The 19,603-nt window shown below is 43.7% G+C and overlaps 1 protein-coding gene across 1 annotated transcript in view; it reads right to left on the bottom strand.

Annotated features, from left to right (window-relative positions):
• Positions 1–19,104, bottom strand: part of LOC124805018 (myrosinase 1-like) — a 108,096-nt gene extending 88,992 nt beyond the window's left edge. Inside the window, exons 1-2 of the mRNA XM_047265425.1 lie at positions 18,966–19,104; positions 9,764–9,894 (exon numbers count right to left, since the gene is read on the bottom strand). Coding sequence (XP_047121381.1) covers positions 9,764–9,894; positions 18,966–19,104 — 270 coding nt within the window. The remainder of the gene's footprint in view (positions 1–9,763; positions 9,895–18,965) is intronic.
• Positions 19,105–19,603: the final 499 nt, after the last annotated feature.

Genomic DNA, 19,603 nt, shown 5'->3' on the forward strand with positions numbered 1-19,603 from the left:
GCCGAAGACAGGATTCGAACCTGCGACCGTAGCAGTCGCGCGGTTCCAGACTGCAGTGCCTAGAACATTGTTTCACAAGGCAATTATTCACATAATTTTGAAATGCATCCCTGTCGGATTTTTAATATTTTTGAACACATTCTAAGTTGATTTCTTAACGGATCACAAGTTGATTTTTTGCGTGCATAGTCTAGGCCTACGTGATGTCTCTGCCAGGGGAATCCGCGTCGCATCTAGAAATAAAAAAACTTTCGCGCAGACTATATGACCTCAGCCGAATAAACCCGAACGGCTGAATGCTGAACGCTGTTTGTTTTGTGGATGACTGGGAGTGCCAAATATCAGCGTTGTGATAATTATTAGCGAAACCCATAGTCAGACTACTGGAGTGGAAATAAACGAGCAACGGCAATAACATGTTAGGAAGCTTACATATTCATCTTCTCGGTGTATTCAAGAAAATGTAACTGTGACAGAAAATTTTTGCGAGATCGCTACACTGCAAAAGGCCAATTGCACAGTCCCGGGTTAGCAGCCGCTTAAGTTCTCTGTATTCTCGGAATAGCGCGGAAAACGCCTTGTACGAACACGTAATAACGCCTAACCGGAGAATAAACGCGGGATAACTAAACTGGTGATTCTGGCAGAGTTAGTGAAGTCAACCGGAGAATAAGTTTTGACAATGGTAGGAACAGCTGTAATTATTCCGTAGAATTAATTAAGACTAGCTTGTTTGTTAGGACAAGGAAGGAGAAGAAACGGCGTCATCACAAAAATTATATGGAAGAATATGACGATTCTCAATTTATATAAAAAATGCGTACTACTATTTTTCGATCTCATGCTTGAGCAACTGGAGCGTGTGAGGGAAATGTGAAACTATTTCCCAATATAAAACTTTTTGCTTGTGGTAGGCCTAATAAGCATTTAATATTGATACTTCGTGAATTATATTCTGTTGTGTTATTAATGTAAATGAGCTAGATAGTAATGACCGTTTGTGCCAAAACAGTCTGGATAATTTGGCGGGTGTTACAATTGCTGCAATATCTGAAAGGCCTATTTCGTTTTATCTAGCACACAGTGACAAAATAGATGTAATTAAATAGAGAAACCACACCAGTCTTGGGTACTATTTGTATTAACAGCTTTTTCAGAATCAGACGACGACATTTTGATTTTTCATGTAGCAAAACGTTTGCCGAACATTGCTGAGGTAAACCGAGCGAGGTGGCGTAGTGGTTAGCACACTGGACTCGCATTCGGCAGGACGACGGTTCAATCCCGGTGCGGTCATCCTTATTTAGGTTTTCCTGATTTCCCTAAATCGCTCCAGGCAAATGCCGGGGTGGTTCCTTTGAAAGGGCACGGCCGACTTCCTTCCCTAATCCGATGATACCGATGACCTCGCAGTTTGGTCTCTCCCCCAAACAACTCAACTTTGATGAAGTAATAGAATCTTTCACAGAAAATAAAGCACGCCGTGTAAAGCTGCAGTAAGATTAGAGACAAAAATGGGACCTAAGGATTGAAGAAATGTGTATTATATTGCTTGTCTCTTGTCATTACTGGTTTTATGTTTCCTATATTTAATTTTATGTCACTCAAAAGAGAAAGAGGTTTTTTTTTGTTTTTTTTTTTTTTTTTACGGGTGTTATGATATCAAATCAGCCGACTGGAAGCAGAAGAGGCAACACAGGAATTCAGGAATTTTAATTTCCTCTGTTCTGAATATAGGTTTGATGGCCCCTGTTACAAAATGTACACGTTTGAATCCCACAAAGCGAAATATAGTGACGTGCGATAGAAGAATAGAGTGTGAAGAGGCTGTTGCACTGCACTTTCGTACACTTAAGACCAGATAACATGTCTAACATTTCCTCGAACATAGATGTTTTATATACCATACACTACTGAATGTACATACAAAATCTCTTCCCAGCGAAACTTCTGCAGCGTAGTCTGAACACACGCTGACAGAGAATCGTTGCTGGTGGCCACTGATGTGGGTGGTGTTGGGATTGTCCTCGCTCCACGCACAGCTGTCGCGTCTTTTGAACAATACAAGCTGTACGAAGTCTGGCATTGCCGTGGATAATCCATTGGCAGAACTGACTGCAGCGCTCAAAATCCATTGGTCCCAGTGCTTGCTTGCACACGTTCTTTATGACAGAGATGTAAGATCTCTTGCACCAGTACTCCCTTCGAAGTGTGCGTTTCAGGGGCAAGTTGAAGGGTGCTTATTGCTGATAGATCGGCCACGCGATCCAACACCATCTCCTCAAAGTCTGTAGCTTGGACATGGACGACCCCGCCTCTTGTGAGGTGGTATCCAAAGAGATAAACTTCTTCCAGTTCGGATGAAGTCTATTTGGAAAGCATTCTCCGTACATTCGTGCTGCTAGATGGGCACTGCACCCTGCAGCACAGAGCATTAAATGCAAGTCTGCCAACTACCGTGACAAGTAATGTACCATCTTTGGCTACATGTCATGCACTGTACACAGTAACATACCTCACCATGGAGATCACAAGCTGTTTGACGCTAATGACAATTGACACTAGGGATAGTGGTGTGCGTGCAGCACAGATTAATGCGCCTGTGTGATGCATGTCATTGCCATACGACATATGTGGTATGAGCTAACTTGTGTGCAGTATGTCTGTTTGGTAGTCTCGGGTGTACACTGTTTATTACCTGCCGCCTGTTCCAGTGTTCAATAGACCCCTATGGTCTTTGCGAGAGTACAGCAGAACTGCATATGCCACTGCGATACATGTATTGAAACTGGCGGTCGTCACGTTGAACAATTACTATGAACTACTTTGTCGTTATGTGAAGTGCACAGTGTGTATCCATAACACAATAAATATGCCTTGTCGAACATTGTTTCCCTGTTTCAATATAATCGGCTGTGGGTCAGCTGTCACATGTCTCAATTTCACATACAAATTGCGCTTCATACTTTAAGGGAATTGTCTCGCAACTCATCTCCAGTTGCCGCCAAGAAGATCCAAACCAGATATTATACAAGTGATGTTATTCATCGTTCACTGGACCTAGGATTGTACCAATGTTTAAAGCCATATCAGTGCACTTGAGAACATTGTACTATATTGCCACACGTAATCTTCATATTCCAGTTAAGTATTGTAAAACTCTTACCAAAAAATCATTGCAAACTGTTGCTAATTTGTGATGCCATCTATTTTTGCTATAGCTGTTGCCTAACCACATTTAGACCTGTGACGAGTCTGTGTAGTTGCTGCTTGCAAGAAAGCCACCTCAAAATGCAATGGTAGTGGCTTGTCTTCCAACATTTACATGTCTGACGCCACGTGGATCTGGTAAATACAACACCAATCCAGTAGAGGCCAGTGATCACGTCCTAATGTGCTACAGTATGCTATAAATATTGCACTAAAATTACGCCATTTCTCTTCGAATCCGAGCCAGAAATCACACTAAAATTCTCTTTGAATTTGTGCTGTTATGCAAATGCAACGGACGAAAACATATTTTGTGTCGCCTTCTCAGCGATAACTAGAAACAAGTGTCAAATGCTGAAGTGACGGTAAGCCACGCTACGATCAGTTCAGAGAAGGGTCGCAGCAGTATGTTTCCGACCAGACATGCTCGTCGTCCCCGCTGGCACTGATAGTGCTGTGTTGCTCACAGCACCAGGTCAGTGTTTTCCTTCGAGCATGCTGTGTGAAGTATTGCGAAAGCCTAGCGTATGAGGGGATTCAGAGCAGCTCTTGTCTCAGCGTCATTGTGTCTGGGTGGCCCATTCTGCCTTTGGCAGTAGTGAGACGAGCATGTTGTCCTGCTTGCAAGTGAGTGTGCCTTTGTTTACTTCCACTTACCGATTGTCTTCGTGTCTGAATTCATCGATCACCATGGCGTTTGCCATCGACAAGACACGATTAAATTAACTTTTCCTTTGGATCATGAACGACCGAAATCGTGTGAAAAAGGACGGTTTATATGGAACGAAATACTTCTCCCAGCACAATCTCCGAATTCATTTTTCGATCCATAATATCAGTGTGTACATACAGTTGGCAAATGAAGAGCTGTGCGCCGATGTTGTACGGCGCAATGCTAACGATCTCAAATTCCTACACTCTGATGGCCCTATAGAGGCTCGATCACGCTGGTTTTGGCCTCTGAATGTCGAGGGTTCTCGAACTCTCATTCGGGACGATGGCGGACATTATGATGAATGCCTTTATGGCAACGTCGTCAGTCATGCTGCCGAAATATGGAAGACGTTCGAAACGTACCGTGCCCTCAGTGGTATGTGCCAGATAAAACTTGAACTGATGCAACACGTGCCTTCTTACGTGATTATTGGCGGCCACAGGGCTGTCGTCATGTACGATGGGCAGCAGCACACTTGTTGAAGTTATGCCCTGGAAGGCCATGTCTGTAGACTGGTTCTGACGCCACTCAGACACGTCGCTTTTCCCGAGATCGCCATTGTTTTACCTCTATCTTAGGCATCCACAGCGGGGCTGCCTGATCTGTCCACTCTGAATCAGTCGGCACTGACATCAACTCGTCTCGATGATGGATGTTTTTCCTGTCTTTCCTACAATGCTGCCAGAGCCAGCCCTAACGGTGAATGGCCATCAGAAGAGGCAAGCCGTCTCTACCGGCCCCGTGATTGTTGGTCTTGGAGGTGTATTGCTCTCCACATTTCTGTTGTCTGGCTGCATGTCAGACGAAAGCCATCCCCCATCTGACATGAAACAACTGTTAGGAAGAGATAGCACCATACCCCTGCTTGGATGTGTGCATAGGATGATGATTATCCCAAAATGATGCACTGTTCTCTGACACCCTGGCACCAGATGACATGAAGTCTCTCCGCATCTCCATCTCTGGTCAGCATCCACCATTAGATACCGTCTTCCCCTCCTCCATTTGATATGGTTATCCCCCTTTTTGTGTCTGACGCTACCTATAGGAGCAGCTCTGATAGCATTCCATTGAACTGGCCCAGTGAGACTGCTCCTGACATTGATGATGATGACAGACGTTCTGGAGGTCTACAGAGCGATTGAACTCCGTTGGTGCAGTTCGCTCCCTCCCCTTCACGGTGATGTGCCCTTCCACCTGTGTCTAACAAGAAGCTCTCCATTCTTCCTCCATGTTTGCATCGCCCACCCACCTATTGATGGTAGCTTTTCAACCTTATCGCATAAGCATGGTTAATATCAACACCCTTTGTATGCACCATAAACTGGCATTACTTCATGGAATGCTGTATGCAGTAGACGTCGACTTTGCCCTCAATGAGGAGGTGCTTGTTGGAACTTTTTGTGTTCCCCATGGCTTTACTGCACGTATCCCATGCTTTCCCTACTGGTAGTGGGGTGGCGATCCCCTTATACGATAGTATCCTCGCTGAAGCAATTGCCTATGTCCCAGATGTCAGAGGTATGGCTCTCATGTTTGATGGCATCAGGATCGCCAATATATAGGCGCCATTTGGTTCATGTCACCGCTGCAAACGTTCCACTTTCTTCTCTAAGGCAGCCACGCCTCTAATCCTTGGTCGGCAGGATGCCTTGATCATGGGAGGCGACTTGAATCCACCTAGGCGCCCAAAGACCAACTGCCACATCATTCTCTGTGCATGGTCTAGCTGCAATAATTAGAGCCCTTCAACCTTTGGAGCTCTTGGTAGCATGTTCGTGGTGATCACCTGGCTCTTACACATTTCAGTAGCCCTTCTTCCAGTCCTCTCAGTCGTGCTTGTATCTCTCGCGAAATTGTCGGTGGGGTATGGGCTGTTGAAGTTTGGCTCATTGCATTCTCTGAACTTGACGGCTATATCTGTGCCATCAATCTGTGCCGCCAAATGCTATGGCGCGGCCAGAGAGCGTGGAGTCTGAATATCATCCATGCAAATACGGGCAGCGTATCGAAACCACATGGACAACCTGTCGTGAATGCCATGATGCATACCAGTCTGTCCTGTTACGGTACGTCCTCTGTGCAAAGCCTGTCCTCCACAATGCCTTGATTGCTTATGGAAGGGAGGTCACAGGACTTCACCATTCTCCAGGAATGTACTACGATGTCGTATTCACCAGAGCATCAGATGATCATGAATCATGGCCAAGCACAGCCCACTGCCCTCTGTCGATGTCATCTTCAAGACGCTCTGATAAGAGAGTTCACACATGACATGTTAATGCAAGAATATCCATTTTTGTACTGCATGATAGCGGAATGGCACCGCCATTGGAGGACTGATTAATGTCCTTACATCTGATGACAGGCGGCACTTAGATACCCAACGTGGATACGGTTTGCCCACCATGCATATTACGTTATGCTGTATTCTATATAGTGTCGTCACTTTGCAAACATTATGGCTTTCCGACTCCCCTTTTGCTTGGTGCCTGATGGATCCGCTTGCCAACGTAATGGAGGACGAAGTCCACGACGCAATGCGGCCCTGATGGCACTGATGGCCTCCCACTAGATTTTTACCACACTTTTGTCGCCTACAAGCGCTGATGCGGATGGGAATCTGTCGAGACCTTGTCACCTATCATGCATATCCTAGACGATTTCCTCGGCAGTCTTCTCATTCCTGCCCACAAGCCTCGGGACACATCACAGGTATGCGATTATCGCCTCTTGACTTTCTTCAAAGCGACACAAAGATCTTTACCAGACTGTTAGCAGCACTATTTCAACGGACGGCCCAGTATATGGTTTCGCCTGATCAAACCTGTTTGTTAGGTTCCAATAACATCCGCACTGATCTTTGTCGCTATCGGGACATAATCACTCTTGCTCACGCTCGTCGTGTGCCTTGACTTTTGGTCACTATTGACTTCAGCCAGGCGTTCGATCCGTCTATCACGACTAGCTGAAAGGAGTGCTCCGGAATATGGGATACCCTTATAGTATTATTGACGTCGTAATGCGCCTCCTTCAAGAAGCGATGTCGCATGTACTCTCTAATGTCTGTCTCATCCTCCCATCTCGATCCGTCGGTCTGTGTGTCAAGGCTGCCCCCTCTCTACACTGCCTTATGTTTTCATCATGGAATCGTTGCTCTGTGGCCTCCGTCAAACGCCCGTCTGCAACGGCTCTCGTTGGCCAAGTATTTTCTTGCACTGCTTATACGGACGATATCGTCCTCGTTCTTCGTTGTGGGGTTAAAGTCAGGGAGTCATTGGCATGAGTTACCACCTATGCCTTAACGTCCCCAAATCGAGCGGTAAGGTTATACAGTAGGTGCCGGGCTTCCTGAGGACGGCGCTGCTCCATTGCGTGTAGCTGCTACTATCGATGCTTAGGAGTCGATTTCGCGATTGGTCAGCGGCGCACAGTTGTCCTCAACTGGCGGCGCCCACTGACACACTTAAGAGCTGGCTTCTAGATCATCGTTTACGGGCCCTCGATCTTCTGGAACGGACACAATCTGTAAATGTATATTTGGCATCACATATCCCTCACCTGTCACAGACGTTCCCCATTCCGCCACCCGTGGCTCGCCTTGGGTTCATACGTACGCTGCGTCTTGCTGTTCAAGGTAAGGTAGCAGACCGTCACCCTCCCACGTTGCACAGGTGGTTTGGGCCTGTATCATATCCCTGTCAGAGCGATAGTCCTTTTCGTCAGCTCTCAAATGGCGCTTTGGCGCCGTTGTCCCACGTGCGATACGAGCCTGTCGCTGTAGGACGCCCCCGCACCACGTTCTCTCTCAGCCCCTATCCAGATTTCGCATGTCGCATCGCCCTTCTTTCACTTCTATCATTTTTCCTCGAACTGAACTGTGTCCATACTGCAATATTCCCCACACGCTCGATGTCCACGAAGGCATGCGCTCCTTATCTTGCCACTGACGTCCAGTCTGCGCTGTACCTTGCAGTCAATGAGAAGCGAGTATGTCAGTCACGCCTTCACGCGACACATTTTGCTGACACGCCGTTGTGCGTCACCTGTCTCGTTCTGGACACCGACGAGCATCGCCTGGTGTAGGGACCGGTGGTAGGTGTCCGGGTCTTGGTGCGACAGATGCTGGTGTTAATTACCCCTACGACTGCTCATCAGATACTTCCTCACCTGCTCACTCGGGATGCTTCCCACGAATGAAAACATGGCTTGGTGAACACGCAGTTCGGTACTTGTTTGCTGACGGAGAGAAAAATGCTCTGGAGTTTTGGCACATCCTTAATGAACAACGTTATGGAGTTGTCCGCAATCCGCAATTTGCGTGTTCCTGCAGTGAGAAGTGGATCCTTCCATTTTCCATTCATCGTATCGATTATTCCTGGTCGTCGGAATGTTGTTCTCCACGAAGTGGCCAATTGTCACTCCCTCCTCCTCACGACGTTGGTTGCCTGCTGGGCTCGATGGTTTAAAATAAAATTTAAAAAAGTAAAAAAAGAAACCTTGTCTCATTGATGTCCTCTGTACCTCTACTCCTCTGCTCTACATTCGCTAGGCATTCCTTGGTTGTTGGGGAGGGAAGGAACGTGATAGCCAGGCCTTGGGTTGCTATCCGTGCTCATTCAGTGATTCAGTGATAGACCGGTAATTCATTGGCCTAGGTTCGAATCCTGCCGGTATCAGCTTCTTTATTTTAGTTTTATTATATTATAATTGATTGGTACAGACGTCCTGTCTACATTTCATGCTGAGAGCGGCTTTGTTCTTAATTTACCGCTCGCCTAGTGCTATCTGTGCTGCGACATGGGAGTACTGGCCACTATGAAACACGTATCATTTAACTTTAAGAAAACTATTTAGTGAAACTTTGATTTTCGCACATCTTACAGTTTGACATGTTCGCTTGATGAAGGACTGAATTTCTTTTCGTTATTCGTAATAATTACTGTGCTTTATGAAATTAAGTAAAGCATTGCACAAAATTTTGATTAGTCTGCAGAGATAAAAACGCATTGCGTAAACTTTGCGTATGATTGATTTTAGCCCAAACATTGCTGTGTATGAAATCTTGATAAGACTTCGAAATTTTATTTAAAACTGAGAGCAGATCGATCTCTCATTTCGTTCTGGAGATATATTTTATTATATCCGTCAGACGATCATATGTGACACGCCCATTTCTGTCCCTGTAGATCGAGAACCATCAAATTTCATAAACGGTTCATGATAACGGAACAAGACAGTTTGTAAATGATAGCACTCAAAGAAACATGTATATGCATTGATATTTACTCGAGCCTCTTTTATCCACCGAAATGTGGAAGTAATTCGTCCATGGGAGTGAGAGGGTCTGTGGAACAGGATGTAGAAACATGTGAACAGTGCATAAGTTTTCTAAGCGCAGAGGATGACGGATTTTCGGGCAGCGGTAATCGCACTTATTCTGTAGCCTACTGGTCAGTGGTATGGAGTGGCAATTTGTCGATATAGGTGCGATTTCCAGTGATGCCATCAGCTTTTTGCTCGTAGTGTTGAATAAGTGATAACAAAATTTAAATATATTTCACTACTTCAGTTTATACACGTAAAATTAATACAGTCTGTTTAGCCATATTACTACTCTTGTAAGTCAAAAGGCTGTAGGCCGCCACATTGTACGGCACTGGTATAATTTTACATGAGCCACTTTTGCACAAATCATTTATTATTTTCACTGTTTGAAATCCATGATAACGTATTCAGAAAGGAAATAATTGATTACTGAAGATGGATTTCACTTTACGATTTTATGTATTAACAAAAGTCGCAAACTGCATGTTTTGTTTAGGGATATGTACTCACGTTTATGTCCTTCAGCATTTGCACATCCTCCTTGTACTTGTGGTAAGAATCACAAGCGACGTCTCCTGTATCCCCCGATGTGTATTCCGGATGGTTGTGAAAGAAGTTGTCCTGGATACTTTCTCCCTTACCTAGAGAGACACAAAAATCACACTTCTGAAAATCTGTAGAAAGCAGCTTGTCCGGCATCGTATAAAATAAACTGAACAGTGGTCGTGTAAGGCCCTTTCTATCTGACGAGCAGCGCGCAGTTCTCCGCCCAGCCGCACCACCGTTTCACAGACGACAGCTGCCAGGAAGAGTCACTTACTGTGCATTTGTGCAGTTTCAAAATGTGTCTCAAAATTAACGAACCCGCCAAGTAGGAGGTTCGTAGTGTAAGATGATTTCTGAGTACAAAAGGAGCCTCCTCCATCGAAATGTACTGATGGATAACTGAACTTCATGGAAGCTCCAGATCGAAAATCTTGCATCATATATTTATGGGGGCCGAATGAATATTAGTGTGCTTCTTCACTATAACGCTCGTCTGTATTCTGTTGCCTTGAAGAAATATTTCCTTCCACAACTCAAGTGGGAAATTTTTTAACATCCTCCTTATATGCCGGACTTGTCATCCTCACTAAAGGGTTTTGTAACTTGGCAGACAGTGACAAGGGAAACTTCCCATCGCATCCCCCTCTGATTTAGCGGCAAAGTAGCTCAATGGTAGCCCGTCAAAAACTGAACACAGATCAAGTATGAAAACAGGAAGAAGGTGTACTGAACTGTGGAAAAAGAAGTAAAATAGAAACCGTGAACGGTTCAAGTTCAAAATGCACAACATCGAGTAACTCTCAGCCACGGCAGCGTAGCTGTGTCGGCACAGTGTTGGGTTGCAAAGGGGAAGATCCGTGTTCATATCTCACTGGTACCCCTTTTTTTCACAAAATTGCGAACTTTACGTCTGGTCATTGGCGTGTCTGATCTCCTTCTGTAGTCTTGACAATTGTCATAAATACATTGGTTATAGAATGTGAGTGATGAAGTATATTACAGTCGCAAGTAAATGTGATGAATAGTGAGAGCAGAGGAGAGGCCACATAGACCTCTCACAGAAAGGGAAGCAACATACAAACGAGTGTGAACTATGCTACAAGAAAGGAATTCAAAACTTCCAAAAGGGAACGTAAGAGTCGTAACATGTGGTACTTGTGTAGAACAAATAGACGGTACGTACGTCTGAAGGTCCCTTCCTTACACCTCGTTGCTCGAAACGGGCGTTACAGACGGCACAGACACAAACCTGAATACAGCGAACGGACACGTCGATGACCGGACGGACAGTTCATAATTGTGTGGAAAAAAGTATATCAGGCATGAGAGAGATTTAACACGGATCTTCCACTTTGCAGTCCAATAACGTAACCACGCAACCACGACCTGCAGCTCTTTCAAATCACTCGACGCTGCACACCTTGAGCTTCACTGTTTCTATTTTACTTTTTTTTCCACCGTTCAGTTCAACTTCTTCCTGTTTTCATGTCTGATCTTTGTAAAGTTTTTGACGGGATTACCACTGGGCCATCTTACCACTGAGAGGGGCGCGATGGGGAGTTTCCCCTGTGAGTATGTAGAAGGCACAGGAAAGCTTGTGGAGCACTACGACAGATGCGTAAATCTTAATGTCAATTACGCAACAGAATAGCTAGGATATCAAAATACGTTACGAAAGAGGTTTTATTTCGTTGCCTTTAAAGGCAACCGCTTCATAGCGAGCGCTTTTCGTACGTCGCGGAACCGCACGCTGTATAAGTCAATCGTTGATTCACAGGAAGTCAACAACGAGTCGTCTTCGTCCTCGAGTTCGACGTTTAGCCAAAACAGGGGAAGTACAGGAATCTCTTACCGTGAGGCCAAAGCTCTGACTGGACCCAGGCGATCAGACTGCTAAGCGTACTTCGTTCCGTCAGTTCCCCCTGAGGCCTACTATTTAAAATACGGAGGAACTCTCACCTCGTCCTTCGCCATGTAGCGGCAGTACTCCAGACACACGTTGGTGTATTTGCTACAGACGCACTCTACAGGGAGCCTCTGGCGTAATGGAGAGACTGCAGCAAGCAGGGATCATTTCAGCTGCATTCTTACGACTGAGAAACGTGATCATATTGAAGTTAGGTAAAAGCGTGTCCTTTTCTTGTTATCTTTCCACGTGGGCTTGCCGTGAAATTTTTTCTCTGTTCTCGTTTTCAGTTGCTACGGAAAATGAGGTAGTTGCCATCCGATTCTGTATTATGCATCTGTAAAGCGAGGTTCTCTCGCTCACGAGTCTAAGGCATTTGTAAACTTACTTTTATAAAAAAAATTCTATGATATGATTTTCGGAAGGGATGTTAAATATTCTGACTTGATATTCGTTCACAGCCAGAATAACTAACTTGAACATTTCATCCGCTTTTATATTGAACTGGATTTCTCATACATTTGATCTTCGAGAATTTATTAGATTACGCCTCATCGTTGACCTATCAATTCTACCAAGTGTATTTTGCTTCCATGTTTCAGTGCTTAACATTGGTTTCATGCGAAACGTGTTCCAAACACATGCTTTGCATTTTGCTCACAGGTCACACAGCACATGCGTCCCACGCTTGCATTTATTTTTCGAAAGAAATTTCAGAAATCAATATTAAGCTGACAGTGCTGCAGATCTTTGAGATACGGTAGCGGAGACGACGTCATTTTTCATCATCTCTTTCACCACCCAAGCTCTATTTTATTGATATTACGTACTGTAGGTAGTAGGCGAAAAAACAGTTGTCCTTGCACAAATCGGGTCTTTTAAGGCACGATTTCTTATACCTCGAGGTTGCGTAGTAAGTTCAGGTTTAATATTCAGTTATGTTAATTCCGACTAATTTCGGTTCCCCCCTTTTTCTCATTGTCTTTTGCGTAAGCTTTGCACGTTTTATTGCTCCGAAGTTCGAGCACGTTATTAATGGACCGTGTTCAGTGTCAGCACCCACGGTCTAGGGACAAAAAGCACGTCATCATTCCGGCACGGTAGCTCACCGCACTTGGTCAGAGGGCTGGCTGCTCTCCGTAATAAAAAAAAAATAAATAAGAGCAGTATTCAACGATCAACTTGAACAGGTCTCACGTGACGTCCGCCCGGACCAAATGCCAAGAACAATAACGATCAAAATCAAAACATGGATGCAGTGATAAGAATGTTGTTGTTGTGGTCTTCAGTCCAGAGACGGGTTTGATGCAGCTCTCCATGCTACTCTATCCTGTGCAAACTTCTTCATCTCCCAGCACCTACTGCAACCTACATCCTTCTGAATCTGTTTAGTGTATTCATCTTTTGGTCTCCCTGTACGATTTCTACCCTCCACACTGTGAGTGTGGGGTTGATCTGAGATTCTTTTATTCTGCGCAACGGATTAATCTGAGATGTACCCTTTCCCCTGTGGCTCCTGCAAGATGCAATTTCCACCCCCACACTATTACAGAAGTCAGACGCTCCTAACGTTCTAAAGAGAAATGCCTGAAAAACTTTCAGCAATGAATATCTTCTGGAGTCGTCCGCTGTAAGGAAATGACACAAAAATTCATAAAATTTCTTACGTAACTAGTGGAATACTTGGGCACTGGAGTAGTGCTAGTTAGTGTAAGAAAAACATGAAACTAACGAAAGTTATTACTTATTTTGCAAAAATTATGAGAAATCACAATGGCACTTTTAGTTATTAATTGAACAAGTTATTTCCGGGTTCTTTTCGGAATGTGAAGTTACCTCTCAAGAATGGGATTCGCTAATGAAATTTCTATACAAAGTTTAACATTGTTATTGACTTGGCAGAATGGCTGAGAGGTGCGCCTAGTCAACTTGAATAATTATCCATTAGAATGTTGCTAGGACGGTCGAGGCTGTTGTGTGTGAAATGCAGTGATGTGTACTGTTCTGGAGGAAATGTGGGGCTCGCAAGAGCTGTAGCGCACAATACCATAAGCTGCGATGACTGCTGTCTGCGGCGCTCGCTGCTGACAAAATAAGATAACTCTCATTCTATCTAGATTGTCCTTCGCCAATCAAACTCTCTCTATGCCTTGATGAAGGATTCCTATTCACTCCTAGTCTAACTATTGGCATGGTACACTGGTCAGATAACCAGTCCACTGCGATGCCACTCAAATATTCGCTCGCAGGCGTTTAACTATAACTCTGTCCTTTCACACCCACAATAAGCGTGTTGGCCAACACAGTGAACAACGCTTAATTGCAAAGACTCAATTAGAGAGTCGCACTTCGATTCGCTCTCGACAGAGGTGCTCTCCCAGTGAAGTACTGAGGAGAGACTTGTTACTCGCTCCGAGAGCGACAACGGAACGGCGCCTCTCCACGCCAGACGTGAAGGGGTATATCTTTCGGTCTCTTCCATTACTCCTTCAGCTCAAGGCGTCAGAAATATCGTCTGCCAATCAGCATTGCTCTTCTAAAACTGGAGAATGACGTTTCGTTTAAGGCGACCAATCCGGAAATCTGTGGTATCAGCTTTTGGTGTTTGCTGTCTCCCTGTGAAAATCTCTGAAACTACGTGCTATGTATAAAGAATTTGTAGGCTGGCTGCTCCCACACAATGTAGCAGAATTTGCTTTTAAGCCTAACACGGGGTCGTTCCTCCTTTCCCTCGGGCGAATGCTGTCTGCTCCAAGGGCGGCCACTGACCGACGTAGATGGGTTGGGACTGGCCTCCTGGCGTGCCGTTGCCTCTGTCGAACTAAAAGCTCCTGTGACCATCGTGTCTGGAATGTATGTGTGTACGTCAGCCTCGAATATTTCAACCACGGTGCGCATTTGCGATTTATTAGTTATTTGCATTCGTTTACATGAATTCATACAACATTGACTTTATCTTGAGTGCGGAATCTTGATGTGTGGAATATGGTTGTGAGGGCGGAATATGTAAGCAATGAAGGTCAGGAGACCACGACGTCTTACAACACTGCCCTCCAATACTACATTGGTGATTCCTTGATGCCTCAGAATATGCCCTACCAACTGGTCCCTTCTTCTAGTCAAGTTGCGCCACAAATTTCTCTTCTCTCCAATTCTATTCAATACCTCCTCATTAGTTATGTGATCTACACATCTAATCTTCAACATTCTGTAGCACCACATTTCGAAAGCTTCTATTCTCTTCTTGACTAAACTATTTATCGTCCACGTTTCACTTCCATACATGGCTACACTCCATACAAATACTTTCAGAAACGACTTCCTGACATTTAAATCTATACTCGATGTTAACAAATTTCTCTTCTTCAGAAGCGCTTTCCTTGCCATTGGCAGTCTACATTTTACATCCTCTCTACTTCGACCATCAGTTTCTTTGCTCCCCAAATAGCAAAACTCATTTACTATTTTAAGCGTCTCATTTCCTAATCTAATTCCCTCAGCATCACCTGACATAATTTTACTACATTCCATTATCCTCGTTTTGCTTTTGTTGATGTTCATCTTATATCCTCCTTTCAATACACTATCCATTCCGTTGAGCTGTTCTTCCAGGTCCTTTGCTATTTGGTTTCTGTACAAATTGTAAATAGCTTTTCGCTCACTGTATTTTACCCCTGCCACCTTCAGAATTTGAAAGAGAGTATTCCAGTCAACATCATCAAAAGCTTTCTCTAAGTCTACAAAGGCTAGAAATGTAGGTTTGCCTTTCTTTAATCTATTTTCGAAGGTAAGGGGGGTAGCGTCTGTAATTAATAGTCAAAACCGCCTCGATCCGACGTTCGAAACCCGCCATTGCTTCAATCTTGAATAGAAATCACCAGTAATGGTGCCATAAGAAGCAGCCTCATTCAGCCAACGGCCTTGTCAAAGAGGGAGGAGGAGCGGACAGAGGTTCAAAGTACTCTCTTGTCCTAGGGTTGGGAAATTGCCCCTAAAGCCGGAAGAATCAGTGATGATCAACTGTATGAGGATGTTGAACGTAATGGATAAAGATATATAATGGATTAAAGATACATAATGTCTATCCACAGGACATGTGGCCCGAAATTGAAAATGTGTCGTGATTTTCTCTCCATTGGCAAAAGATTCCGGAATAGTCTCCCTACCGGATACTTGGGAGCGGTCTAACAAGAGGGAGGTAGCCACGTAGCAAGACTGAATAACAAACGAGAGTCGGGGAATGGACTGTCAGAAGTTTGAACGTGGTAGGGAAGCTATAAAATTTGAAAAGGGAAATGCTTGGGTTACGTCTAGATATTGTGAGGATCAGTGAAGTAAAATGGGAAAAAGAGAAGGATTTTTGGTCAGATGAGTTTAGGGTAATATCAACAGAATCAGAAAATGGTATAACGGAAGTATGATTCGTTATAAATACGAAGGTAGGGCAGAGAGTAAGTTACTGTGAATAGTTCAGAGATAAGGCTGTTCTCATCAGAATCGACAGCAACTATAGTTCAAGTATATATGCCGATGAGTCAAGCTGAAGATTAAGAGATAGAGAATGTATATGAGGATATTGATTCAAATGGTTAAAATGGCTCTGAGCACTGTAGGACTTAACATCTGAGGTCATCAGTCCCCTAGACTTAGAACTTCTTAAACCTAGCTAACCTAAGGACATCACATACATCCATGCCCGAGGCAGGATTCGAACCTGCGACCGCGGCAGGAACGCACATCCGGACTGAAGCGCCTAGAACCGCTTGGCCACAACGGCCGGCTTGAGGATATGGAACCAGTAATTCAGTAAGTAAAGGGAAATCAAAATCTTATGCATGGCGGACTGGAACGCGGTTGTAGAAGAGGAGTACAAGAAAGGGTTACTGAACAATATGGGCTTGGTACTATAACTCAGAGAGGAGAGAGACTAATAGAGTACTTTAATAAATTTCAGCTAGTAATAGCGAATACTCCGTTCAAGTATCACAAGAGGAGGAGATATATTTGGAAAAGGCCGGGAGAGACAAGAAGATTTTAGTTAGATTACATAATGATCAGGCCGGATTCCGAAATACACTCAGATCGCAATGTATTAATTATGAATGGTAGACTGAAATTTACGAGACAAGTCAGGAAGAATTATTGTGGAAAGAAGTAGGGCACGCAATTACTAAGGAATGAAGAGATATTCTTGAAGTTCTCTAAGGCTGTAGATACTGTGATACCGAAAATCTCCGTAGGCAGCTCAGATGAAGAGAAGACAATTATAGAAGTTAGAAAGAAAAATTGAAGTACAAAGAAGGTAACTGCAAGGAAACCATGGGTAACAGAAGAAATACTTTAAAAGTTCAAAAATGTTCAGGAAAATTCAGAAATTCAGAAATACAAGTCACTAACGAATGAAATAAATAGAAAGTGGAGGAACGCTAAGACGAAATGGGTGCATGAAAAGTGTGAAGAAATCGAAAAAGAAATTGTTGTCGGAAGGACTGACACAGCATAAAAAGACAAGTCAAAACAGTCTTTGGTGAAATTTAAAATTAGAGTGGTAACTTTAATAGTACAACAGGTATTCTACTGTTAAATGCAAAGGAGAGAACTGATAGTTGGAAAGAGTACACTGAAGATCTCAATGAGGGGGAAGACTTATTTGATGACGTGATAGGAGAAGAGAGAGGTGTTCTATAGAAGAGATAGTGTGTCCAGTATTAGAATTTAAAATTACTCTGGAAGATTTAAGGCCAAATAAGGCAGAAGGGATAGATAAAATTCCATCAGAATATCTGAAGTCATTGCGAATGGCAACAAAATGACTATTCACTTTGGTGTGTAGAATATGTGAGTCTAGCAATATATCATCTCACTTTCGGAAGAACATAATTCTGAAGATCGCAACAGCTGACAAGTGCGAGAATTACCGCACAATCAGCTTAACAGATCAGGCATCAAAGTTGCTGACAAGAATAATATATATAGAAGAATGGGAAAGAAAATTGAGGATCTCTTAAGTGACGATCAGTTCGCTTTAGGAAGGGTAAAGGCACCAGTGAGGCAGTTTTGACATTGCGATTGATGATGGAAGCAAGACTAAAGAAAAATGGAGACACGTTCATAGGATTTGTCGACCTGGAAAAAGCGTTCGACAATGTCAAATGGTGCATGATGTTTGAAAATCTGAAAAAAATAGGGGTAAGCTGTAGGAAAAGACGAGTAATATACGAAGTGCTCGCATTAAAATCGGTGTAAGGAGAAATGTAGTCTTTCGCTCCTAGTGTTCAATCTACACATCAAAGAACGTATGACAGAAATAAAAAAAGAAGATTCAATACTGGAATTAAAAGTCAAGGGGGAAGGTGACGAATGACGAGAATCGCTAATGACATTGCTATCCTGAGTGAAAGTAAAGAAGAATTAGAGGATCTGCTGAATGGAATGAACAGTCTAATGAGTTCAGAACATGGATTGACGGTAAAGTGAGTAATGAGAAACTTAACATCAGGGTTTGTGATCACGAAGTAGACGAAGTTAAGGTATAGTGCTTCCTAAGCAGCAAGATAACCAATGACGAACGGAGCAAGGAGGACATCTAAAGCAGACTAATTCAAGCAAAATGGGCATTCCTGGCCAAAAGTTGTCTACTATTATCAAACACGAGGACTGTGGGAAAATCGGAAAAGAAGAGAATCGAAGCATCTGAGATGTAGCACTACATAAGGATGTAGAAAATTAGGTGGACTGATAGGGTAACGAATGTGGAAGTTCGCAGAATCGGCGAGGAAAGGAATATACGGAAAACAATGGCAAGAAGAAGGGACAGATGGTAGAACATCTGTTAAGACATCAGGGGTTAACTTCCATGATTCTAGAGGGAGCTGTAAAGGAAATGACTGTAGAGGAAAACGGAGATTCGAATACATCCAACAAATAATTGAGGACGTAGTTGCAAGTGCTACTCTGAAATGAAGAGTTTGGCACAGGAGAGGAATTCGCGACGGGTCGCATCAAGCTAGAAGACTCATCATGAAAAAAAAAAAAAAAAAAAGAAAAGTGTCTACGGGTATATTTCAGGGGATAAACCGTGTTCATAATCTTGTGTGAACATCCAGGTATAGTTTTGAAAGGAGTGGCAAGTTTCAATCCTGAACAAAAATGTATGGACAAACGAAAGTATCTTACTTTTAGAATGTCGCTCGTATTATGCCTCTAGTATGCTAAGAGGTCTGGAATAAACATAGCTTGTGTTACGTGTTGCCGACTCACCGTCCTCATTCCAGGCGCCTTCTACCTGATAGGCAGACGTGGAGGCACCCAGGAAGAAACCGTCCGGGAATCTGTAAGTGGCGGACTGTGCCGAACCAGTGGCCAGCACTGCCGACAGGGCGATCACCAGTGTCCACATTGCTTCTCGTTTCTGACTGTGTGAGACTTATGAACAAGTTTATATAACTGACCTGTGATTTGTCTCGATAAACACGTTACAGAAACAACATTTCACGTAACGTTATCTGTTTGTGTCGAATATTCTCAAGTGTGCACACATTAAAAACGCGATTACGTATAATTACCTAAAGACTCCCACCACACACAAGTGGTTGTTATCAGTATTGACGGCGTATACTTGCAGAACGTTCTTCACATGCAGGTGAGGAAGTAACGGTCGGTTCTGAGGGGCACAGATTGTAACTGTCTCTGTTGATAACATACACTACTAGCCATTAAAATTGCTACACAAAGAAGAAATGTAGATGATAAACTGGTATTCATTGGACAAATATATTATACTAGAACTTATATGTGATTACATTTTCACGAAATTTGGGTGCATACGTCCTGAGAAATCAGTACCCAGAACAACCACCTCTGGCCGTAATAACGGCATTGGGCATTGAGTCAAACAG

Source organism: Schistocerca piceifrons, chromosome 7, assembly GCF_021461385.2.
Source record: "Schistocerca piceifrons isolate TAMUIC-IGC-003096 chromosome 7, iqSchPice1.1, whole genome shotgun sequence".
NCBI lineage: Eukaryota > Metazoa > Arthropoda > Insecta > Orthoptera > Acrididae > Schistocerca > Schistocerca piceifrons.